General features: G+C 50.0%; 1 protein-coding gene across 2 annotated transcripts in view; it reads right to left on the bottom strand.

The window, feature by feature from the left end:
- Nucleotides 1-25,649, bottom strand: part of DAAM1 (dishevelled associated activator of morphogenesis 1) — an 89,619-nt gene that overhangs the window by 6,258 nt on the left and 57,712 nt on the right. The window contains exons 5-23 of one of the 2 annotated variants that reach the window (XM_085061082.1): nucleotides 24,223-24,294; nucleotides 22,906-23,000; nucleotides 20,578-20,911; nucleotides 20,048-20,158; nucleotides 19,831-19,934; nucleotides 19,333-19,399; nucleotides 18,884-19,001; nucleotides 18,635-18,773; nucleotides 18,210-18,268; nucleotides 17,693-17,880; nucleotides 17,071-17,376; nucleotides 16,874-16,981; nucleotides 12,763-12,792; nucleotides 11,353-11,456; nucleotides 6,124-6,208; nucleotides 5,230-5,336; nucleotides 3,282-3,370; nucleotides 2,923-3,091; nucleotides 2,106-2,213 (exon numbers count right to left, since the gene is read on the bottom strand). In XM_085061082.1, the coding sequence (XP_084917208.1) occupies nucleotides 2,106-2,213; nucleotides 2,923-3,091; nucleotides 3,282-3,370; nucleotides 5,230-5,336; nucleotides 6,124-6,208; nucleotides 11,353-11,456; nucleotides 12,763-12,792; nucleotides 16,874-16,981; nucleotides 17,071-17,376; nucleotides 17,693-17,880; nucleotides 18,210-18,268; nucleotides 18,635-18,773; nucleotides 18,884-19,001; nucleotides 19,333-19,399; nucleotides 19,831-19,934; nucleotides 20,048-20,158; nucleotides 20,578-20,911; nucleotides 22,906-23,000; nucleotides 24,223-24,294 (2,393 nt within the window). The remainder of the gene's footprint in view (nucleotides 1-2,105; nucleotides 2,214-2,922; nucleotides 3,092-3,281; nucleotides 3,371-5,229; nucleotides 5,337-6,123; nucleotides 6,209-11,352; nucleotides 11,457-12,762; nucleotides 12,793-16,873; nucleotides 16,982-17,070; nucleotides 17,377-17,692; nucleotides 17,881-18,209; nucleotides 18,269-18,634; nucleotides 18,774-18,883; nucleotides 19,002-19,332; nucleotides 19,400-19,830; nucleotides 19,935-20,047; nucleotides 20,159-20,577; nucleotides 20,912-22,905; nucleotides 23,001-24,222; nucleotides 24,295-25,649) is intronic. The other variant, XM_085061081.1, reaches the window with a different exon arrangement.

Here is a 25,649-nt window from a genome sequence, read left to right as displayed (position 1 = left end):
GATTTCTCTCCAGGCCCAGCTGTAGATGGGATCATTGTCTCAGTGCACAGAGGACAGTTTTCCAGGGTACCACGGTTGGGTGAACACCAGGCAAAGCATCCTTCCGAGCTGCGAGGCTTTCACAAAGGGAGACAGCCCAAATATAGAGAAATAAAAATAAATCACCACGGCTGGCGCTGGCTTTGTTTACACAAGGCTCAAGCCCCTGATGAGCTTCAAATTCAAGTGCTTATGGGTTTCTACCACTACGTCTGAGGGGAAGCTTTCTCACAAAGCCTCGGTGACCACAGGCTTGATGCCTTTCCAGGGGTGTCTGTGCGAGGGCTGGGGTCCCTGGAAATGCTGACGCCGGGTCACGGGGCAAGCATTCCTGGCAGGTTTACTCTGGGAAAATGCAGTTTTGGGAGCCCTGTGCTCCAGCAGTTCATTACTAGTGGTGGGATTGACAGAGGCGGCAATTTCTGCTTCGCAGCTGCAGGGCTGGGGGGAATTCAGGGTTTTCCAGAGCTTCAGAAACTTTTTGGTTTCGCTCTAGATTGGACCAAACCCAAATACTACATATGGTGTCCAGTTTAGAGTGAAATGATAAAGTTTAGGGGGGTAAAGAAACTCTCTGTGCAGGCATTTTCTTTCCCATACGTGTGTCTGTGCAACAGCTGCAGATACTGGAGCATGGGAAAGCTGAGTCTCCTGTGGCAGGGAGCATGTCCTGCCCAGCCCTGCCCTCAGCTGATGCCTGCAAACTGAGCACTGCACACCCACAGAACCATGGAATATCCTGAGCTGGAAGGGACTGACAAGGATCTCTGAGTCCAGCTCCTGGCCCTGCACAGGACAGCTCCAAGAATCCCACTCTGTGCCTGAGAGTGTTGTCCAAACACTCCTGGAGCTCTGTCAGGCTTGGGGCAGTGACCATTGCCCTGGGGAGCTGTTCAGTGCCTGACCACTCTCTGGGGGAAGAACTCTCTTCCTCACACACCAAGATTTATCCCATCACTATGTTCAATCCCAATGGCTGATGATTATTTTACATTTTATATATGAGGATGCTTGTTTTGTCCAGTGCACATCTTCCTTGGGAACCCACCACTGCTACAAGGGACCTTTGAAATTTGGAAGAGCCTTGAGCCACTGTAAACTCTGTGCATATTTCACAGAATGATGGAATGATTTGGGTTGGAAGGCACCTCAAAGCCCATCTAGTTCCAACCTCCTGCCATGGGCAGGGACACCTTCCACTATCCCAGGTTGCTCCAAGCCCCATCCAACCTGGCCTCAAACACTTCCAGGGAGAAGGCATCCACAACTTCTCTGGGTAACCTGTTCTAACCACACTGTCTCTAAAGAGGTGCAGTTTCAGCCCCTTTTCATGTCCACAGCTAACACAAATGTGCACTGTTGCAGCAGTGTGAGGTCTTTGCTGCTCACATCCCTGCTGCTCACATGAAGCATCACATGAAGCATCAAAGCCCGTAAGCTCCTGCTGGAATTTAAAACCAAAACAGAGCCTCATTGATTTCAGAGGTACTTCAGCACATACTTGAGGGCTTTGCTGAACTGGGGCAGCCTGTTCCCAACAGCTCACCAGGCAGGGTTAAAAAGCTGGCTGCAAACCCCAGAAGCTCCATGTTGGTGGTAAAACGAGGGGCAGGCAGGACCTGGATGCAGGTGAGCCCCTCACACAGCTGCCTGGTCCTGCCTGTGCAGGCAGAGCCTCCCTGGCACATGAAGATAAACAGCTGCCCTTTATCTGCAGCCACGCCGCAACCGCTTCCTCCCGGATTACTTAATGTGCCATTAGAAATTAATTAAATGCTTTTGCGGTGAGATAACAACAGGAAGCGGCTGCTCCAAGCAGCTCTGCTCCCTCAAGCTCTGAAGTTTGGAGCCTTTGCTGCAAGGGCTGTGATTTAAAGCCACCAGGTGATGTTTGCTTCTGAGTCCTGGGCTGCTCTGGGCCAGCCTAGCCACGGCAAGGGATGCAGCCCAGCAGCCAGCATCTGGCCAGGAGGGTGAGCTGGGGTGGGGTGACATGGAAAAGCTGTCTGAGATGAGGGGAGAGGAGCTCCCAGTGCTCCCCAAGTGCCACCTCAATCCCTGCTTACTTGACTTTGGCTGCCTGTGGGATGTCTCGCAGCTCCTCATGCAGGCGGAGGACTTTGGGATATTTCTTTTCCACGACAGTGATGAGATAGTGCAGCAGGGTGATGTTCCTAGGAGAGGGAAGCAGCGAGGTCAGTGTGGCAGCACCTGGGGAGCTCACAGTTCAGTCAAAAAGCCTGGTTAAATCCCAGCCCTGGTAGTGAACTATTGGAGGATTCACCCCAAAATGTCTGGGGTCACAGGATGGGTCTGTCCCATGCAGAGTCACAGTGCAGAGCAGCCTGGTCCCTGCAAGCAAGGGTCCTTCACAGGAGGAACCCAGGGGAGATGACTTGAGCATCACTGCTCTTGTCCTCCACGGTCTTTACTGACAGATGAGACAGGTTTGAGAGCTGACCCAGTGAACAGAGCTCAGCAGGGCAGAGCACACCAGGCAATGGCTGCATCAGCATGGGAGAGTGGCACAGGGGTTCCCATGGAGAGAAGCCCCTGGAAACCTTTTCTCTGGCTCTTGGCTTCTTCAAAGGTGTTAAAAAGCATTTGGAAGATGATCTTTCTAATCAGTCTTGGCTGCAGTTAAGCCAGCCCAGGAAGGAAAGCCCCCATCAATCCCTGTGCTGATCTGCAGCGTGGCTTCCTTTGGAAGCTGTCCTGCTCAAAAGATGCACATTCACATCCTGAATGTGCCCAATTGTGCAGCAGGAGGAGGGGACTGTTCCCACCCACCCATGTCCCAGAGGTAATGCTAGTGACCCCTCCATTCCCCCAACATCCATGGGGCCTGTGGATGTCACTAAGAACAAGGGCAGGGCTGCTCACTTGTCAATGCTGGACTTGGTGTCGGCGATCTTGTTGAGGCTGGAGATTTTAAACCCGAAGGCATTGCCCCTCTGGCCCTTGTTCATGTAGTTCCCAAAGGCCAGGACCACCTCCAGGAGCTGCTGGAGGCTGCTGCTCTGCAGGACAGCCTTGGAGCCAGCACGGATGGCTGAAAGCAGAGAGGGTGGGATGTTACTCCTTGCCACAACAGCACAGCAGTCCCCTTTCCTTCCAGCAACCCCTTCAGTACCCCCAAAGAATGACCACCAACTCCTTCCCCTCCCTTGTATCACTGCAACCTCCATGTGGGATTGATCCCTGTGCTGGCACAGAATCTCTTAGCAGGTCTGGTCACTTGCCTTCCACCTTAGGTTTGACCTCTGCAACTCTCTCTGCAAACTTCTTCTTGAAGTAGAGGGACTGCAGCCTCTGCTGATAATGGTTTATCCTGGAAAACAAACACGAGGTGCAGGTTGAGCTTTGCTTGCTCCGGGCAAAGCTCTGTTGCTCCATTGCTCACAGCTGTGCTTACAAAGCATGTTTGAACCATGGTGATTAAAAAATAATGACCCCTTTTCTCCCTGAAACTGTGCTGGGATGGGAAAAAATGACAACTGAAGCTACAGCTGTCCTGGGGTGGATCCCAGTGGGTCCTTAAGCACATGCTAAAGCCTATCCTTAACTCAGCAGGTTCAACAAGTGGATTTTTACACCCTATTGGTATGAACAAACAGTTCTTTCACAACCACTCCTAAGCAAAGGTGCTGATAAGGTCTGAGCTCCCCATGGCTTTGTGATGAGCTGCAGCTGGAGAGGCTCACCAACGAGCAGAACTAATGAAACCAGACCTTCTGATCATCCAAATGATGGCCTGGGCTGGAAAGCCCCTTTCCTGGGCAAGTCTGGGATGGCTCTGCTCATGTCAGTTGTGTTTAGGCTAAACAAGATCTCACTTGTATGCACATGGCAGTCTGATTCGAGTCACTTGGACCAAGGACCCACGGGAGACATTCTCACATACAGGGCCATGAGCTACGCTGTTGTACTAATCAGAGGTGACAAAGACATCACACTCAGTTACAGACCACAAGGCAAATTAAAAAGCCGTGCTGGAAATCAAGGAAAACATTTGCATCAGCACATTGTGCTTTCCGAAGGATGAAGGCAAGGGAGCAACACATGGGCGAGAGTCTGTGAAGAAGAAAGGTGACCTGTGATAGAAAAGCTAATTCTGAGCATCACTGAGCCCCGAGGGCTCTGGTCTGAACTTCACAGCTCCATCCTGCCTGCCTTTGACACTCAGTAACCACACAGCACATCGCTCCGGTGCTCAGCGGTGCGTTGCTCGGGAAGGACGGGAGCATTTCTATTTTTGATCTCCCAGTGCAATCTCGAATTGTAAAACTCGCTGACCTTGCCAACAAGTGACTTGCTTGAAGTTCAGCTAAGAAATTCAAAGAGCTCAATGCTCAGTTGAATTTAAATAAGGAGCTTCAAGATTTTTAACCCGGCACCTCTAGAGGATGTGCATGCAATAGATAAGGTTATTCATCCCTGAAGACTCCTAAGTCTTAAATGATTGCTACCAGGAGCAGGAAGAAATGACATTTCCTTTCAGTCTCATATAGTCTCAGGAGCCCTAGGGATGAGTCAATCCTGAGGTGAGGAGTGGGACTCATCTGCACAGCAGGGCAAAATGTACATACATCAGGCTTGAATATTCATTAGGATGAAGGGGAAAGGAGCATTGTGTTATTATTCAAACAGCACTTCCCACCTGGGCCACAATGAATCACAGAATGGTTTGGGTTGGAAGGGACTGAAAGATCATTTAGTTGCAACCCCTCTGCCCTGTAGGGACACCTTCCACTGGACAGGTTAGAACACAGAAACTCAGAATCATCAAGGATCAGAAGAGACCTTCAAGATTATCTAGTCCAACCATCAACCCAGAACCACCACAATCACCCCTAAACTGTTTACCCCGAATGAGAGGGAAAATGTGTCAGAATATGATGTGAGAAGGGAATACCTCCCTCCAGAGAATCCATCTCCCCATCCCTCTCCCCTGCTCTGTCCAGCTGCTGCTTGTATGGAAGCACAACTCTGGCTTTAGGAATACAGCACCACAAATGATCCTTATGATTTGGAACACCTTGCTTGCCCTCCCGTCCGCTTGGCCCACTCATTTCTTCATGTGAAAAACAGTAAGAAGGGCATATTTCCCAAGCAGGCTCCATGAAACAGCCACCTCCCAGCCAGGCCATGCAGCCACTGGCCAAAACACATGTCCCCTGAGCCACCAACCTGCTCATTTCAAAGAGGAACCGGTCAGCCTTGGCCATGCGGTCCAGCTCGTGCTTGTGCTCTTCCAGCAGGTCAATGTCACCCTTTTCAGGAACAAACTTCAGGAGCTAAACAAGAGAAAGCACAGCAGTGGACATGAGGACCAGGCACAGTTTTTCAGGAGTTAAAAAGTGATTTATTGCCCCAAATCTACCATCTTTTCAGCATGTACAGTGACCCCAAGGCACCTGTGAAATAAGTGTTACTGCTGTCCCTGTGACCTTCCTCACATTACTCCATCACATCAGTGCCTCTTGCCTCTGCCCTGCCATCACTCTGCTTTTACAACTGATGTACTATGTCTGCTCCAAGGAGGTTTCAACATCAGCTCTGCCAGAGGAGATGTCAGTCAGGGACTCCCATTTGCCACAACTTTACTTATTAGCAGATGGAAATTTTGTGCAATGAAACCTCCCACGTCTCTGCTCAAAGTGCAATTACCAGCTCAGCTTTAAGGACAGGTGAATAATATGCTTCCAAAGGGACTCAGAGGGGGTGGAAAATGGGATTCCCCTTTTGAGGATTGTGCAAATGCTGTCTAAGCTTTCAAAAATAAACCACCACTGAGCACAAACTTCAAGCTGCAGCCACAAAAAGGGGAAATGGCCCCACCTCGGGGTCCCAGGGCAGACCCAGGTATAGGAATGGCACATTGGGGCCATGCTGCTCCCAGCACTGATGCCACAACTGAGCTGCTTTTCTGCTGCTCCAGCTCATCTGGGTGTTTTTTCAACATGTGGTTGGTAACTAATTTGGGGCCTGACACACTCAAAGCCACACTTTGGTCCCAAGTGCTTTGCACAGCATCGTCTCAGCATGAGGCAACCACAAAAGAGCGTAAGACATGTTGCCCACCTGTTCCAGCATGTCTTTTGGGAGGTCCTCCTGCTCATCCATTGTCAAAATGGCTCGTTTGATCTCCTCATTCGAGAGTTTCAGCCTGGGAGGTGGAGGGAAAGGAGAGTTATTCCCGTCCCAGCAATCGGGGAAGGCTCAGGAGCATTTCCTTACAGACCTGTGCAACATGAACAGCTGAACTCCCAGCCAGCAGCAGCATCACAAACAGCTCTATCCAGCACGTTATGAAGAAGGATGTCTGAGAAATGTGGTAGGACTGTGCTGTGCCAAGGCTCAGCACAGAGCAGAGCACCCCTGGCCCTGCTGCAAACAGGGGGTCAAACCCCACTGGCCAATTCCCTCTCCCCACACCACAGCCACCATTCCGTTTCCCTGTTTTATAGCACTTCATGTCAGTATTTCAAGTAGAACACTAAATATCCTAAATTTAGAACACTAAACACTATATAACTCTTGCGCATAGTAATGCTGCTCCTGCAGTTCCAGCATCCCCAAAGGCCACAGGGCCAGGAAGGTCACATTCCCTCCGAGCAGCACAGCCCAGCCCAGGCTCAGGAGTGCAGCTCAGCACTGCCCCTGAACTGCCACAACCCTTAAGGAAAATCTGGCCAATTTCCACTGCTGTTCTTGGATTTAAACATTGCCTCTCCCACCTCTCCTGACTACCTCTTGGCTGGAGCCTTCCTCTAGGAAAGAATGACAGAGAAATCCAGAATTTGGACAAGTGGATGCTCAGCATCCCAGGAAGCTCATCAGTTTAGCTTTTTTTGGAGGGGTGGGGATTCAATGCGCTTCGAAATGTAAGAAACTGGAAACCAGCCTCTCCTCCACCTTTTTCTTCCTATACTTCACCTAACAGGAATTGAAGACGCAGCCTCAAATTGGAGATTTCCAAAACCACAGACCACTGTGTCACAGCAAGTACCAGGCTGGGCTTCCCTGGCAGAAATCTTTCTGCCAGCAGCCCACACTGAGCTGAGGCAACAGAGAGATTGAAAGACGCCCTTGGCTCCTCCTGGGCTAGAGCAGCCATTAATTACAGTTTAATTCGTCTGCAGCACTCCCTGTAACCGCTCCCTGCAAGGACTTTGATTGCAAAACCACACGTATTTTTCTTCTTCTTTGCATTGTGGTCAATAAAATAATCTAAATTTTAAAAAGGGAAAGCCCAGAAACTACTGCAACTCTCTTTACCAACATCCTCTCCCTCACCCAGCGTGCCATTGTGGTTAAAGCCAATGCAACAGATCCAGTTTAAAAAATGTAATTCCCTGTACTTGCATGCAGCAAAAAACCACAGAGGTGAAAAAATCCATTTGAGGAACCCCGTGGCCCCAGTATCGGTGATCAGTGCTGAATGATGCTGAAACACTGGATGTGGCTCAAAGGAATGAGAGGAAACCAGAAACACACCCTACAGCAGGATGTGAGACCTTGGAAGTCAACCTGATCCACAGATCAAAAAGAAGACCAGGAGCTGACTTGATCACACTCTGAGTAATTACACAGGGAGGGTGTTTTTCACCCTCATGTCTCTTCAGGGAGCAGACTGAGACCGGAGCTGGCTTTTGGAAGCTGAAGCTAACACAGGAAGGGTGCTGGTCTCAAAGGCCAGGGCAGCAAGTGCTTGGTTTAGCCTGCAATCTTTTGCTCAAGACTGGAAGTGAAGGATTAGCTTTATCAAGGCAGGTAGATCTTACAGGCCTGGTGAGTAAATCTTCTTCCTTATGAGCCAATGTTTCTCATCCTGCACTCAGTCCTCTCTCACCTCCTCCTCAAGGGAGCACCCTAGAGAGAGCCTGTTAATTAAGGAGGGAAGTAAAATCTACCTCAGCCAGGGGAGGAAGCTCAAAGATTGTGCTGAGCAGCAGCCAGGACAATTGCTGGGGTCATCATACAGGCAGCAAACCCAGAATCCTTGGAAAATGTCCCCTCTGCTGCTTGCAGTAACCAGGAGCCACATCCTGGGATCACCCTACCTGTCCCTTACAGTGGCAGCACCAGGATGGGACACAATCCAAGGTGGGATGTGAAACTGCAGGAGAGCTCCTTTTACACCTAAGCAACAACAGGAATTCTCAGACCACCAACACCAGTCTCCACCCTGATGAAAAGCAGACACTGGCTAGATTTGGGCATTTGGGGATCCCTGGGAGGCAAAAATGCTCCTAGGAGAAGGAGGTGGACAGGCAGCTACCCTTCATCCATAGCCAACACCTAATGCACATAAAAGTACCATGATCAATCTCCAGCAGGGTGGTGAAAGATGACAGTGACTTTTTTAAGCCCTTGCTCATTGAAAGCAAAGTCAACAACAAAAATGCCTTTAAAGAGGCTGACAAAAACCCCCAACTTTTCTCAGGAATCATCACAACCCAGTGCCAAGAACAAGATCCTACCCCTGCCATCAGCAGAGAGCAAGCGCGGGGCGCCAGAAGAAAACAGCTTCTCAGACAATTTGATGGGAAAGGGGCCAGTGAAAGCTAGAAGCTTATCTATAACCACAATAATTATCATTGTTGGCAGCAGCTGTCGAAGGCGAGCCGTCTGAGAGGAACGGGGTCACAGGACTTGCTGTCACAGGGATTTAAAGGCAGCAGCCCGGCGATGCGAGGTGACAGCTCGCCAGCCCCGCGAGCTCTGCGCGGCTTTTGTCGAATCCCGCGGAGGACGTAATAAGTGTGAAGGGGAAAAACAAATTCCGCCGGGGAAGGGACGCGCCCTCCTGAAAAGCCACATTCATTTGAGGGGAGAAAATGCCTCATGTTGCCTCGCTGGGAGAGAGGAATCAAACGGGCTATTCACTGCCAGCACAGGCGGAAAACGATGGAGAGAAGGGCGGATTTGCATCTGGCAGAACGCAGGGCTAAAAATACACACCCATACATGGGGAGCAAAAGCAGGGACGTGGTGGGTTCACTGAGGGAGATGTGATAAGGCACTGACATCAGCAAAGCGCTCTCCAAAAATCAGGAGAAAAAAAGCAAGCGTTAAAAATATTCTTGTGCTGCATTACAAGCTGGAGGAAAATCCAGTGATCTCACTGCGCAGTAATTTCTCCCAAAGCAAGGGAAACAGGCAAAAAAATAAATCTACAGAGAGAGATAAAGTATCTCACTGGCTGTAATCTTTCCACGCTGCGAGCCAGACAATGCCTGGTGAGCTCACAAATGTCTGGGCTAAATCAGGGGCCAAGCCTGCAGGTCTTCTCACATGTGAAAGTCTGCTCAGCCCTGTGGTGGCTGTGTGAGTGAGGTGGAGAGCAGCAGCCCAGCTGCCAGACCAATCCCTTTGGAACACTGGGACCTGGGAGAGCTGCTCTGCCCAGCTTTGGGATGGGCAGAGGCAAAAGGGTTTGCCCAAGGAGACATGATGTCTGCTGGAGATGCAGGAGCTGGACCTGAGACCACTAAAAGAATGCTTGGGATTTATCCCTACACTACTCTTTCTTTGAAACACTTGGCATCAAGAGCATATCACCAAAAGGGATTTTAGGGAGAGCTCAGTTGTGGTACTGGGAGTGCCATGGGATGAACCCCAAAGCACTTCCAAAGCAGCATCTGGAGCAAGTCACTGCAACCTCAAAGCCACTCGTCCCTGCATGAGGATGGGCCTGGGAAAAGCCATATCAGAGGCCTGGGGACCACCTTGCAGGGCAAATCTGATCCTGCTTCTCCTCTAGGAAATGACCCACAGGGAAAGGCAGGCAGGCAGCAGCCTCCATCCTGCCTTTTTGTGGGATTAATTACTGGCAATTCATTTCCAGCCATTGCTTTCTTGGAAGAGAAAGTTTTGCTGGGGAGAGGAAATTGAGACCTTTACTCAGTAAGACGTGCAAGATGCCTTTGAAGTTGATTGCTTGGGTCTCTCCCCTTCCCACTGAAGGAGCTATTTGTGTGCTCAACTTCTAAATATACACTTAAACCTCTGGCTGAATCACACCTAAACCCACTTGACGCTCAGCCTACATATGCTGGGAGCAGCCCAGCCAGTGCCCCAAATCCCATCGTTTTACTTGCTAATAGCTGCCTGCCACAGACATACTCATTTGCCTGCTGCTTTAAGCTCTGCTTTCATCATCATCCTTTTTTACTTGGATTGCTAGGAAGCACAAAAATCCCCAGAAGCAGCCCGGAGCAGAGCCAGCCATAAACAGGGCAGTTTTACCCCCAAATGTGGCACACAGCTTGCCACACTCATCGCTCTCGCTGCCCACAGGCTGCCAACCACCTCTGGGAGAAGCACCAGGGGCTGAGTTACCCACCCAGAGGGGGTTTTTTGCACACATCAGCCTCTCTGAGCTTCCTAGGGAAGTTAATCAGCTGGGCTGTCCAGACAAGGCACCATCTCCACTGGGAAGAAGCAGAAGGAACCCACGCTGTGGGAAAACACCGAATTTGGGTGCTGCGGCTGCAACCCACCAACGATGCTGCTCCATCCTGGCCAGTCCTGGGTGGCACAGAAACTTCTGTGCCTCCAGACAGCAGAGTGAATATTTCTAAATTTTACTGCTGTTGGAGGTTTTTTTTCCCTGGGTGAGTCAGAAACAAGTAGCATTTTCTGCTATTTGGATTTTTTTTTTCCAAGTAGCTACACTTTCAGGCCACTACAACCTGGTTTCCCTTTTCTCAGGATTCAGTCTTATTGGTGCCGTTCATCTTGCAAAAAAATAAGCCCTTTTTTATCCTTTAGGCAGCAATTTGGAGAACAGATTAAATTGCTGGTAGCAGTGCTGAGCCTGCCTGGTGAGGGGTGTGAGGGAAGCTGTCAGACCATTTCCCCTTCCCGAAATTCAGATGTGGGCAGCAAAGTCCTGGCTGAATTACTGCTGCTCCCTGCACCCTGCTGACACCCAGCACTTCCCCAGCCCAGAGAGAGCCTCTTTAACCACCAGCAAAGAGCAAACAAAACCCAGGCTAACAAAGATAAGAGGTGAAATCAACCCACTTGCACCTCCTGTGAAGGCTCCCTGGCATCCCAACCCCTCAGGGGCTTTCCAGGGACACCAAATTGCCATGAACCCAGTTAATGGCATTGCCCCCCCTTGAATCACCCCAGCATGAGGGTGTAAGGCTATAGCTGGGTTCAGGTGACACTGGCTCTCCTGCTGCACTGGCTCCTGTCACCACTGCCCTGCTCCAGGGATGGGGAGCACACTCAGGGCAGCCCAGGGCAGGCACTGAGCATCCCCGCACTCCCCAGAGGGCAACAAGGCATCAACCATACCTGGAGAGGAGGATATTGCAATTCTGGGCTCTCCGGCCGTCTATGACTGAAAGCTCCTTGACTTTGTGCCTGGAACTCAAAGTGTCATCGATGGCATCTTCCTTCTGCAAGAAAATAGAGAGGAAAAGCCTGGAGAAGAGCCATGGAGCAGCAAGGACATTTAGTACTCTCAGCACACAGCAGAGATACACAGTGGGCCCTCATTAATCATGGGCTATGGGTAAAACCCCTCGCCTGTAACCGAAACACAGTAAGTCATTTCATAAACCAGAGCTGGCTTTGAAGCCACTGGTTAGAAATGTAAATATTTTCTCAGACAGGGAAGATTTAAAAATCTGCAAACACACGGGCGCTGCTGAATAAATAAAGGCAGGCTTTCTCAGCATACATACTTGTGATACTTCATTAAACCCTCGCATGGAATATTTCATAACAAGCTGCTGCACACACTCAGCATTGCTCTTGCTCCTCACCCCTGCTCCAAACATCTGTAATCACCCTTCATGCACCACTCCTCCTGAGCCAGCTAACCCATACAGCCTAGCACACTTGCAAAAGGTTTTTCAGTGAAATTCTCCCAAAATAAGGGATTTGAAAGCAGGAATTGCATGGCACAAGCACCTGTATCTCCTAAGCTGCCTAAATACATTACCTTCAAATGAGTGGCAACATTGTGGTTATGGGCAAATGGGCAGATCTACATAACAGCAGTTTTGCAGGGCTGCCTGAGGAGTTCAGGTTGCCCCAGGTTTTAATTTACCATATTGCATATTTTAGCAAGGTTAATCAATTAAAAGATGGCTATTCAATCCTTCTGGAAGGAACACAATCTGGAGCTGTAAGGTCTTGCATATTACAGATCCACACTAAACGTCCATGAGCACAGGGGACCTGGCACATGGCCACTGCAAGGGCCGAGAGTGAGCACAGAAATTCCCATTTTTTTATTCCTTTTCTTGTTTTAATGAAAAATCCCCTCAGTTGTGAGAAGGGGGAAGAGAGGCAGGCGATGGATAGTGAGACCCAAGTCACCCAGCACCAGCTGCCTCATCCTGTGCCTTGCCTGCTCTAACCAAGCACAGAGCTTCAACCCATGAGTTTATTTCCACCTTTTGAAAAATAAAACTGCTCAGGGGTAGGACCTTCTCTGTGCTCAGATCTAATAATCAACTCCTGTACTCAGAAATCAGCTTTGACTGCAGGCCAGACAGCAGACAGGGTGGGTTCTGCCTTACCAGGCTCCCCAGCATCAACTTTCAAGCTGCTCTTTCTGGTGATCTTTGCACCTCTCTGATTTGATCCCATTTGTCACACATTAACCCCCTCAGAAGCACCCAGGTGTCTCCATGTCCCTTTTCCCAGCCCCATGATCACCCTACCCACGCCACACTCCTGCAGGAGCTCACTTACCTGTCTGGAGCTACCATTCACAAAGAAGTCCTACAGCCATAGCAGAAGCATGGAAAAAGGCAGTAAAAACACATGCAGTTCAGTGATCTCGGCAAAATCAGAGGGAAGAGAAGCACAGAGAAGGGAAACATGCAAAAAAGGGGGTCTGGCAGCATGGGGAGGCACTTGGGGGTGCCAGTGCTGAAACAGGGTGGGGATGCAGGTGAAAATGTGGATTAAAGGATGTGCAGAAGGGGAGAGCTGATGGGAGAGGTGGCTCTGTGAATGGATCAGGCCAAGGGACATTGTGCACAGAGGTGAGCAGGGGACACAGGATGAGGTGGGAGGATGCTGGCCAAGCCCTGCCACTGGCCCAAAGGCACAGCACTGCTCAGCCTGCCGTGCCGGGAGGAAAATTGCTGCTTCTTGCACATCTGAGGGACTGAAATGCCAATGCAACTGCCAGGAAAAACTGGGCTTTTAAGTGGAAATAACGAGAGGCTCATCCTGAAGCAAATCTGACCGCTGCAAAACTTTACCATTTGCCACGGCAACACAATCCCCCTTGAGTTCTCATCCTCCTCCTCCTCCTCCTTGCTTCCCCAGGGCTCAGCAGCCTGGCCAAATGCCACCCTGATGCCACACTGGCACTGTGCTCCTCCAAGGACCTGGCTGTCCTGCTGGGCTCCCCTCAGCAGACTGGAAGCAGGTGCAGTAAAGCCAGCACCACCCATGGGAAGGGTTTTCCCTCCTCATTGCCTCGGCTGAGCTGTGCTGATCAAGAGCCTTATGGCTAAAAGTCTCTGGTTCAGTTAAGGCTAAGGAGCAGTGTTTCATTAATCAACCTCTTCCCAGCAGTCTCCTTTGTGGGACATGCAAAAAGCACACCCACGAGCAGCAGCGGGTATCTTCAGTTTAACTGGTCCCTAGTTAGGAAGCCTTTCTTCAATTTCGACCCTCAGACCTGCCCCAGGCTGCTGGAGAGGAGAAGGACATGGAGGCTTTCTTTGCAGTCCCCTGCTCTAGGAGAGGGAGGGCTCCTCATGCACCAAGGCAGAGAAAAAGTTCACTACAAAAGCCCTCCCTCTCTGCCTCAAACCAGCCTCATCCCTGACCCTTTCCCTCACAAGAGCCGTGATCCAGTCTGCTGCAGGATGGTGTAAGGAGGAGGAGCTTTAAATGTGCTGTCACCATCCCCACAAACAATTCCCAGCCCTGCTGCCCCTGGCCCCTGGGCAGGTCACTCTGCCTTGCACAGAGGAGCTGAAGGCTTTATTTCCTTCATCCTTTTTTGGGAGCTGAATTCTTTCCCAGCTCACTGCTAAGCCCCTGGTTCAACAACACATATTTTTTCCACTTGGCCCTGACTCTTTTACATCACTCACCGCTGCAGGACCTGCCAGGACTGCCCTGGCTGTGTCACTGCTACTTATCAGCATCACTCCCAGCCTCTACCCCCCTGAAGACTCTCAAGACATCTCTGAGAGAGGCACAAACCCCTGTGCACAGGGGTAAAGCCCTGATGTAAGCCCTGGTGGCCCTGGACTTGCCTCTCTCCATCACTACACAGACATCCTTACATAGCTCCCATGCCACAGCCAAAAACTCAACAGCTCCTGCTGGCTTTTCTGCAAATGCTGGTTTTCTGTACAGCTGCAGGGCTGGGACCTTCTCTGGGGACAGGGACATCTGCAGAGCCTCGGCAGGGAGGATACAAGCCCTCCTGACAGCTTCACCCAGCTCCCAGGCTGAGCCCCAGGAAGCCCAGAGGGTTCCTGTCCTCCCCATATGGAAAGGGCTTTTCCCAAAAGCTGCAGAGCTCACTTAATAGCCTGCATTTACATCCCAGCCTGTGATGTGGGAAAAACATTTAAAGAGATGCTTAAAATTAAGTACATCGTTAAGCCCCGGGTCTGTGCAGCACTTAGAGATTCCCAGGCACTCTGGCAACAAAACCAGACAAATCCCAGCAAAGGCAGCCCCACAGCAGCCACCTGGGGGGGATCATAGAGCTCTGTGCACTGCACACACCTCTGCCTGCTGTCCCCAAGCCCTGCTGGGGCACTGGCCACAGGGATGCACCACTTGACCATACAGTTTCTGAGCCCTGGTTTGTTTGGGGCAGACAGGCAGCCCCTGATGCCTCATGTCCTGTGGAGATTGTGACTCAGGACTAGGGAGAGGCACGATCATGGAGCAAGTGGCTCAAGCCAGGGAACAGCGAGGAGAAAGCCCTGCTCCTCCCCTGCTTCTTCGTGACAGAAACCAAGTTTTGCTAGAGCTTGAAAATGCTGTGAGTTATTAAAGCATTATTAGTTCACTGTGCCTCAGGGAGAAGCTGCTCACTCCCCCAGCCCCCCAGCATGTACAAAGTGCCCTGTGGTTTGCATGTGTCACAGAATCACGGAATGGCTTGGGCTGAAGGGAATTTAAAGACCATCTTGTCCAACCCCCCTGCCATGGACAGGGAATGTTCCACTCGACCAGGCTGCTCAGAGCCCCATCCAGCCTCAACACTTCCATTTCTCTTTATCTCATGGAGCACATCTAAGCCCACATGCTGGTGCTTGCACTGCTGCTGGCTGCAGAGCTGTGCACCCCTTCTGGGAGCACCCTGGGGACTGCCAGGTAGACAACCACGTCCCTCAGGCCCAGGGAGATGTGTCCCATGGCTCCACTCACGCAAAATGAAGCCTGGGTGAAGCACAAGGAACTTGTGCATCATGTCCCCAAGGGCAGCTCCAGCCCCAGCAGTGTCTCACAGGTGGGACTTCACCTTGTCCTTCCCATCTGCCTTCCAGAATCTCTCACAGCATCTCCTGCCAGTCCCACCCCACACCCTGCCTCCTGCATTCAGCTCCCTTTAGGTCCTCATCCCATCTGGGATGTAAGCCCATCTCACAGCTCTCCTTGCACCATCTCCCTGTTCCTCCTGGCTCCAAACCTAACCAGCCACTTCACTCAGAAGGACCTCAGCCAAGAAAAATTATTTTTAAATTCCTGCCTGGCAATAATGCACATCACACCAGGTGACTCATGGGCTCGGGCAGGGAAGCCTGAGGGCAAACCATCCTGCTGACACTCAGGTTTCCATTCTTGCTCCTCTTCCATTTCCATTCCTTGTCCTCAGACGTGCCCTCCAGTAGGCATGAGTCAAGCTCCAAAAATGCCGGGGGAAAGAGACATTGCTGTGGTCACCTATTCCCAAAACACCAGGACAGCACGTACTTCTGGTGGGTTACTCTTGATATTTGCCCTGCTCTAATCCACCCTGATCTTTCCCTCAATTAGCCTCTGGAAGAGATTAAACTCTCACACTGCCTAATGAGCTTATGGGTAGGGTCTACTCCTTCCCAGCACTGTCCCTTTGACTGAGCATGGCACGAAGGAGACAAGCTGTTCTCTCCTCCCAGGAACACAGCCAGGTGTTCAGCAGGTGAACACTCTTTTTCAGCCTCTCTCCTTGCCTCTTCTCCTGCCTTCTTGAAAAACTCATTGCTTTTACCCATTTTCATGCTGCCTGGGGTAAAATTAGTGTCTTATTTTCTTCGTGTGCTTTGATTCCTTCCAAACTGGGGCTATGTTGCTTGAGCAGGAGATTAAAAAGCCGAGACTTTTGCCTGCAATGACATTATTTTGGTTTGGGATTTTTGTTCAAAGCTCACATTTTGCTCTTGGCTCACTACAAAAATAAAAGAAGAGACCCACCCATGGTAGATGTGGGCAAAACTTAGTCCATCTCGACCAGAGAGGGATAGAAATTTTCCACCCAATACAGACACATGGAGCAGTTACTCTTAAGAGCAATCCAAAAATATTACCCAACTGTGGCCACATCTGGGGGTTATTTTCATAACATTCCCTGTCTCTCTTTTTTTTTTTTTTTTTTGTGTGTGTTTTTTTGGTGATCCATCTTCAGGATACACACAGTCAGGTGGGCAGGGGTGGAATCAGAAAGACTGAGCCGCATTGATGAGAGGATAAAGCAGATGAAGTCGATCTGGCAAACACAGCACTGGTATGAAATAATGATGGGAGATGTGTTTTGAGACCATGAGTGGAACCATGTGATCCCATAATGGTGGCACCTTGCCCAGGTCCCCAGGTTTGCCCACCCTGGGCCAGCTGTTACCTGCTGTCTTTGGTAGGCGGAGAATGTCCTTTCCAGGTCTTCAAGGTCCAGGATTTTGTATACTTTTGTGTCATCTATCTTGGTCCACACGGTGCCTGCCAGCTTGTTCTGCAAGCCAGTGGGAACATTTCAAGTTGGGAACTTACATCACCATCCAACACCTCCAGTCTCACTGCCCAAATTATTGCCGAGCTTACCTCTGGAAGCTTGGACCAGTTGAAAGACTTGAGGGCGTTTGTTGGCTGAGGGATGCTCTTCTTCTTGAAGGCCATGCCCAGAGGTGCTCCAAGGGGAGGCATCATCCCACCCAGGGGTGGGGGCCCAGGGGGAGGTGGGGGACCGCCTGGAGGAGGTGGTGGGGGAGGTGGTGGGGGACACACCCCTGGGAGTGGTGGGGGTGGAGGAGGGGGAAGAAGAGATCCAAGAGTTGGAGAAGGTGAAGGGCCACCAGGTGCTCCTGGTGGCATGGGAGGTCCTCCAGGGCTGGCAGCACAGATCGCCCTCTGGGAGAGAAAGAGGAGAGGTCATATGGAGTTGGGGGACACCACCTAAGAAAAGAACCCCATGCTGATTTTTAATTGTTTTAGTTAAAATTTAGGAAACAAAGGAAGCACTCAATGCCTTCAGCACCCCTGGGTGATGTTCAGTGCAAGGGGAGAGACAAAATCACCCCATCACCAGGGACAGACATTTTGGTGGTCCTCCCAGCCAGCCTCTTTCTCAGACCCCCCCATGCAGCTCAGCCTCCTGCAATCACCCTACAGCATTTGCAGGGGGTTTGGGACTGGGCCCACAGCAGGCAGCAGTTTGAGGTCTCACCCTGCTCATCTCATGGAGCTGTGCTGTGAGATCTGCCACTTGCTGCTTGACCTGCTTGTGCTCGCTGGACTCCTTCTCCAGCTTCTCCTTCATCTTGTTCAGCGTCTGCATCATCTCCTCCTTCTCCTGGGCCTTGGCATCACACTCCCTCTCCTTCTTCTCCAGCTTCTGCTGAAGCTCTGTGTGCTCTGGAACAGCCCCAGGAGAACATTTTTGGGTGACAAACACTCCTTTTTGCCAACAGCAGCCCATGCTGGGGGCTAAACCCCACAATGCCCTGCAGAGAAGCTGCACAGTTGAGAAAAGAGAGCCTGTGCTGGGCCTTAACATCTCATTTAGAGCTTCTCCATGAAAAAACATTCTTTGCTTTGCCCATGTCCCTTGTCAGCCCCAGGGTGTGATCTCAGCCCCTCAATAAAGCCTGCAGATACATGTATAAAGAAATATATAAATACATGTATATGTTAACTGTTTAGCTAGGGTTAAAGTTGACATTGTGTATTTCTCCATCACTCACCTTTTCTCATTTTCTCTGCTTGCTCTTTCCACTGTTTCACTTCATTTTCATTTACTAACCTAAAAGGAAAGGAGATGTAGCATGTGAGACAACCCTACTACAGCAAATAAGAGACCATCACCAGCAAGAAACATGACGGACCAAATGGGATTTAAGGCTCCCAATTTCGTATATCGAACAGCTCTGCTGTGTCTCCCTCCACCAGGGTTATGTAAAGGTTATCAGTGAACATGCAAAAACTTCTAAATCTCGAGTATTGCTTTCAAGTGCTGTCTAATGAAATGGATGGGCTTCATTTATAAGGCAGGGTGGGTGATTCCTGGGAAATCAACAGCTCCAGGGATGCTGCCCTGTGTGCAGCTGAGGAGCAGGAACATCACCAGGTGACAGTGATGAATACGGAACAGTGACACATGAGCACTTACATTCGTACAACATTTTTAATGTTGAAGTTTTCCAGGGGAGTGGCGTCGGGGTCCTGCCCTTTGTCACTCTGGATGACGATCTGCTGCACGATCCTGTCGAGCAGCAGCCAGTACTGGACAGTGTTGCCACTTCTTTTATCTGCAGGGAAGGAAGGCGAGACACTGACGTGAGCAAAGGGCAGGTTGTGAAGGCCCTGGGCTGCCAAGCCTGCAGCAGCTGTGGGTTTCCTGGCCTCTCGTGGGACTCACAAGGCATCTGGAGACAGTGGTGCAGGATGGACATAAAGTGCGGGTATGCCTCGCTGTGCGTCAGCCGCTTCCTCGTCAGCTCAAACATCTGAGTTGCACTTTTGGTGTCGATGTGGACCTGTGGACAGCAGCCAGGCAAGGTCAGGCCACCACACCCACAAGAGCATCACTTGTTTCCTGAGTCTCAGCTCCCAACCCCATGAGGCACCCTCACCCCAAACCTGACAGACAAACTAGCCCCAGTGCCCTGCGAGGGGCAAACAGAGCTGGTGAGCAGCCAGAGGACAAAAGGGTTAAAGCAGGCTCTAGGACAGATGTAAAAGAGCAGGGCAACAGGAAAGATTTCTAACCTCCAGATTTTATCCAGAAACCACTCTTTGTTGCAGGGCTCACAGGTGTTTCTAAAACTAACTGTGGCATTGAGTGCCAGTGTCTGCATTTGTACTCACCAGCTCAAATCTTTTGGCAAACTCCAGTTCATCTTCATTTCTAAGCATTTCAAAGAAATCTAAGTGCCTGAGGAAAGAAAGGAGAAAAACAAAAAAAAGACTGTTAAAAGCAGATACACCATAAGACAATTAATAAATTACAGGCATGCCTGCCTGTCAGCAGCCCAGAGACTGGCACGGCTTGAAACACCAACTGGACCTTCAGCCTTGACTTCCTAATCACTACAGAATGTCCAAGGAGCCTTTTGGGATGAGAAGAGGTGGATGAGGGCTGACAGCATCCCCTGCACCCCTGATGGCACATCCTTCCCAGCTCAACCCTACATCAGAACGCAGCAAAACCACGCTGGAATTTTCCCCTCTCTCTCTGGTAACAGCAAGGAATTTCTGTAAGAGGTGTGACTCTAGAGCCACATGCTTTCTCCAAAGGCCAAATCCTGCAACCAGAAGCAAGGGCACCAGGAAAACATCACAGGTGGGCTGGGGGTCACCACTCACCGGTCAAGGGTTGAATTCTCATGTTGCCTTAGTTTATCGATGACCGGCTGGATCCCGAGCATGAGGAATTCATACCTCAGATGGAGTCTGAAATCCAGGCTTTCCTGCAAGGGACAGTTGTGAGGTCAGCACAGCAAGCTGCACATCCTCAGAAAGTGAAATACAAGCACCCCACAGGCACTCCAAGGCCTCCCTGTCCCAGAGCCCCAGTGCTCACCACGCCTGCCCCCTGGCTCAGGACGGCGTTGATGAAGGACATGATGGCAGTCTTGAGGCTCACTTCATCTCGGTACCGACCCGTGCTCTTGTCCAAGTCGTTGATCAGCGTCTGCCAAACACACAGTGTCAGTTCAGTGCCCTGTGACAGCCCTGTCCCCCACAAACAGCCAGGGGACACACAGGAACAGCTCCTCGTGATGCTCCTGTAACTGCTGATGGACCATGAGCTGCTGGTCACCCCAGCACTCATCTGGGCAAACATCAGGCCATCCAGGTATGCTGCAGCCTTGCAGAGCTGTGATCCCAGTCACCCTGAACAAACAAGCATCTTTTTGGCTGGCATTGCCTTAAATAACTGTTTCCTCCCTCTCTGCTCAGCTGCAGATGCCATCAGACATGGTTCGGGGGTAATTCTGGATTTTTTAACTCACAGCAGCCACAGCAAAACATTTCCAAGTAGCATTTAGATACTCAGAAGGAGAAATGGACAGCAATGCTATTTCAGGAGCTGAGTGGAGACCCACCTACCTGAAAACGAGTCCTTTCACTGGCATATTTCTGGTAGTGCAGCATGGCCTCCAGTACCTTTTTGTGGCCCCCGGGAACCAGGCACACGGCGCCCATGATTTCCAGCACTGCCACCTTTGTCTTAATATTCTCGGTGCTCAGACTCTGAGCAATTACATTAATGCTCTCCAGGTGGGCCAGGACGTGGGCCCTGCCCAGGGAGTTGTTCATTAGTGCTTTTATACATCCAATGAGCGAGGTATGTATTCGAGACTCTGCTGTCTCATAGTCCATGCTTTTGAGGAAGTTGAGGATACACGATAAGCCATCCAGGTCGATGAACCGGGTCACAAACCTGCCAGAAAAAGGGGTTTTAAGTTTAAAACAAAATGCTAAAGGGTTGTTTTACCCTCAGACAGGGCTAACTTGTCTGTTGATGTAAACCCAGAACCTTCTTATATGCTTTTTCTTAGACAGCAGAAAGCCTGAGGGACTCCTGTGGACCAGACACAGGGATGGGGTTGTAAAAATCAATTTAATTGATGGCTGGGAGCATAGGCAACCAGGCATCATCTGCACAAGGTTGTTCAGAGCGAGGATATTTCAAAGAGGACCAGCTAACCCAGCCATCAGCACAAGTCCTAGGATAGAGGTTGGAAGTTTGCAGTCACATTGCAAAAAAATACCTGCCTGAGTCTTAAATCCCACTCACTTGAGACCAGTTTTGGACTGGAGGAAGATCCCAAGTCCTCAGATCGCCTCCTCACCAGCTGCAGACACCCCAGTGCCAGCTTTTCTGCCTTCTGCTACCTCTCCTGCCTCACCACCCACACCCTCCTCCTCCCACAGGCACATCTCCCCAGTTGGAAGGGATTTCTGATTTTTATGATGACTTACAACACCACTGAACAGAAAGCAGACAGCAAACACAGGGCAGAGCCCCAGGCAGCCCCACTAGAGCAGGCAGACACAACAGGGCACACTGCTGAGGCATTTTAGGGCCCCCCTGCCCAGTGCCATGCAGGCTGGGTGTCCTCTGGTTTGGCAAAAGGCACAGGCTGGGAAAGCAAACGAGCCAAGAACATCCCAGCACTGGGATGATTTTAATTCGAAACAAGCCATGCTGATGCTCAGCAACAAAAGGGGTAATTGCAGGCTTGGGGAAAACTCTTTTCTCTGCTTCAAAGCCTGCTCTTCTTCCAGCCAAAGTCAATAGGAAAGTTGATGTCCAATTCCATGGGTGCAAAAGGAGGCCCAACAGGTAAAATCGTCTGCAGAGCTAGCTGCATCACTCAATAAACACCTAAAACAGACTTTTAAGGGTTTTGTAAAGTTTCATGGCTGGGCACCAGCCCTGCTCACTGCAGGTGCCACAAGGTCCAGGTGTCACAGGAATCAGGTGCTCACTCTGTAGCCTGGGAATTTCTTACCAAGGAACATCATCACAGGTGGAAGAGGGAAATGTATTTACTGGCAATAGTAAATTTGTTTGTTCCATAACCCAAACAGGTCAGGCATTTCCTAATGGAACATATTCCCATCAGAAGATGTCAACCTGAGGCATCTGAAGCGTTGCAGATGTGTGCATGCAGACTCCAGAGAAAATGAAATTAGGAAAAGCTACAGACATTCAGAAAGAGCCCCAGCCTTCCTTTATCCTTCCGATCAGAACCTACAAGCAACATTTTTTTCTTTTTCATTTCATAAAAGCAGGAAGGTTCATGTGGCTTTATTCCCTTATCAAGTGCAAGAGAAGATGAAGTTGAAACAAAGGGCCTGGTTGACAATAAAAATAGTTTTTTCTTATAAAAAAAAAGACAATAAAAAAACCTCAAAAACCAACCAACCAAACAAAAAAAAACCAAAACAAAAAAACTTAAACAAAAAAAAAAACCACAGAAAAAACCCCAAACCAACAAAACAAAAAAGGCCCCCAAAACATAAAAATCCCCAAAAATCAAAACAAAAAAAAAAAAAAAAAAACCAAAAAAAGCAACCAAACAAAAAAAATTCCAATCAATTTGCAAGGAACTTTCACATTCTGTTCCAGTAAGAACAAAGAAAAATTTAGATAAAAAAAAAGAAGTTGCCTGATTTGCCTGAACAGTCAGGAAGGCCCTGGTGGCTTTTGGTCACTAAAAGGACCAAGAAAAAGGAACAAAATAACAAAATGTGATGCAAAAAAAGCACTTGGTGAAACAAAAAAAAGCAACTAGTGCCTCAGAGTCCTTGCCTCCCTCATCCTGTGCAGCTCCCATCTATATTTCTATTTAACCCCCTGCTCTGCCAGGGAACTCAAATCCAAAGCCACAACCACATCAACAAAGCCAGGAAAGGGAAGGGAATTGCCTCATTGGTTTCGTCCGCAGTGCAGTCTTCAAACTTTCGATTGTTTTATTTCTCTCCTCCTCATCTTCTTTTTCCAAGGCGATCAGTGATTTTCTCTGTGGAAAGAGGAAGGCAGAGGTCAGAAGGAGGATTTCCCTGCAAAACACGAGCCTGAGGAGTGGCAGTGCTCCCCTCCCACCATGGGGATCCTAAACCCATCCTGGAAAACCAGATCCTTATGGCAAAAAGGGGCAGTGAGGAAAATCCCTCCATGGTCTGCAAGGAGACAGCCTGGATGGGCACAGAGGGATGAAGGCACTGTCTGCAACACTCACACAACTCCTGCTCTGCTCTGCACTGGTGTGGCCTCACCTCGAGTCCTGGGGGCAGTTTTGGGCACCACAGTATAAAAAAGACGTCCAAAAAAGACATTAGGCTATTGGAGATCGTTCAGAGGAGGCTATGGGGATGGTGAAGAGCCAACCCTGTCACTCCCAGGTCTCCCAGTGCAACCCACCAGTGTGCATCTGGGTTGGGGACAGTGGCTGTGTGCACTGGATGCATCTCCTACACTGGATTTTGCTCTCCAGATGGGGCTGGGACTGCATTTTTGACTCCTGCACCAGGACAGCAGGGCTGCCTGCTCCTGCATGGGGTACAGCTAGAGCTAAAACAGCCCTGGAGTTATTCCTGCACCACCCAACAGTGCTGGGCCCCAGAGGTGTCAGGGTGAGCCCTGCCAGCACTGACTGAGGCTAACCCAAAGCACAGAGAAGGGTCCCAGCATATATGAGGAGCCGTGCTGACCCCTGCATTTAACCCAGCTCCTCTTCAGCAGCACGTCAGGGAGATCAAAGCCACCCTCCAGGCATCTGGCAGGCTTTGATCACAAGCTCTGCTCAGGCTCAGGGCTCTGCCTGGCTGGCAGCCCATGGCCAGCACTGGGTGTTCCTGCCTTCCTGGGGGAAGCAGCACACTCCCTCTGGCTCACAGCCCCTGCTCATCCCTCTGTCCCATCCCTGGAAGTGTTCAAGGCCAGGTTGGATGGGGCTTGGAGCAACCTGGGATAGTGGAAAGTGTCCCTGCCCATAGCAGGGGGGTGGAACTGGATGTCCTTAAGGTCCCTTCCAACCCAAACCTCATGCACAGTTCTGTGACTGTATGAGATGCCCCAGGTGCTGCAGGAACATCTCCATTTTGCAGCTGTTGGTCTAACAGATGACACTGACTCTGTCAACACCTGCCACCCTCCCAGGCACAGCACTGACAGAGTGTCCCCACTGTCCTGCTGTCCCACATGTTGCTCACAAGCACCAGAGCACTGAGGGGGATACTCACAGCAGCCATTGAATTCAGCTGATCAATGTAGAACTCTGGCCAGCTGGTGGCTCCTTTATTTTCTTCCTGGTCCTGGTGGGAGATAAAAAAGAGAAACAAAGCCAGAAGATTAGTAGAAATAATGTTAACATCCCCTGCCCTTCATGACCAATCACTTCTGAAGCACCCTTGAGCTCTTGCCTTACTTTATATTAATATAAGTGTAATTTTCTACATTCTGAGCTCACCCCTGACAACTCCAGCTATGGGAACATTACCTGGTTTATTGAACTGCCATACTTTATATACAATTACATCATCTGTCTGTGACCAAACACTGCCCCACTGATACTGCACCAGTCTTGTGATTATCAGCTCCAGAGAAACCACACTGAGATTTTACATCCAAATCTCCCTTGTTTCAACTCTACAATGCCCTTGAAGCTTTGGCTGCACAGCCTTGAATGTGCTTAGGGGAAAAAGATTTTTTTTTACAAGCAATGAAGAGCATTTAAATGTGACATGATCTAGGCTGCACTCCTGGAGCAGAACCATGACTTATCAACATATCAAGATCCTAAGAGAGACTCTAGGCACAGCAAACAGTTCCTCTGGGAGCTTCATAAGCCTCTAGGAGGGAACATGCATCTGGCAATGTCACCTCTTAAAGGATGTCAACCCTGGGCCCACCATCTGTGACACTGAGTGATGCAGAGCCTCATTTGGCCATTCTGGTCTACAATGCCCTGCTTCTGTCAGAGCTCATGAGGAGTTTTCAGGTTCTACCTTGCTCTTGTAGGAATGATTGAAGGACCTCTGAGCCCAGCTCAGATACCTAATGCTGAGTTGGTTATCATGCACATCCCCAAGGACTGCATGGAGTAAGCAGGCAGAATCTGAGGGAATACTTCAGAATTAGCCTTTTTCCCCACTTAATTTTCCTAAAAACATATCTATCAAAAGAAGAGGATTTCACAGCAGAAATGCCACACAGGTCTAGGCTAGAGTCAAAAAATACTACCCAAATCACAGTCATTTTCCATCACTAACCATCTTTAGTTCACAGCCTGACCTGCTGCATGTCTCTGCCCCTTCCCTAACTTGAAGGGATGTTTGTAAAACTCATCCTAAACCACAACTGCCTACGATGGCAGGAGCTGGACAGCCTCTCTGCCCTGTCCGTGCACACAGACAACAGATTGCAGCGAGCCTGGGGAGCAGAGTCCCAAATATTTACTGTGGCTCAAGAGGCATATGTGGGAAACATTTGTGCATCCAAAGTTCCCAAGCTGCAGCGTGCCAAGACGAGGACACAGGGAGTCAAGGACAGGTAATTCGGAAGAGATTCAGTTTGCCCCAGGCTGCACAGCCTGTGCCTGCAGACCTGACCCTTCCTTCTGCTGTGCCTCATCTAGGGTAGGGACAAAACAAGTTTGGGAGCAACGAGG

This window comes from Lichenostomus cassidix, chromosome 5 (assembly GCF_008360975.1).
Source record: "Lichenostomus cassidix isolate B80296 chromosome 5, HeHo_3.0, whole genome shotgun sequence".
Classification (NCBI taxonomy): Eukaryota; Metazoa; Chordata; class Aves; order Passeriformes; family Meliphagidae; genus Lichenostomus; species Lichenostomus cassidix.
The sequence above is the reverse complement of the archived record's forward strand: the minus strand, read 5'-3'. Positions and strand labels throughout refer to the sequence as shown.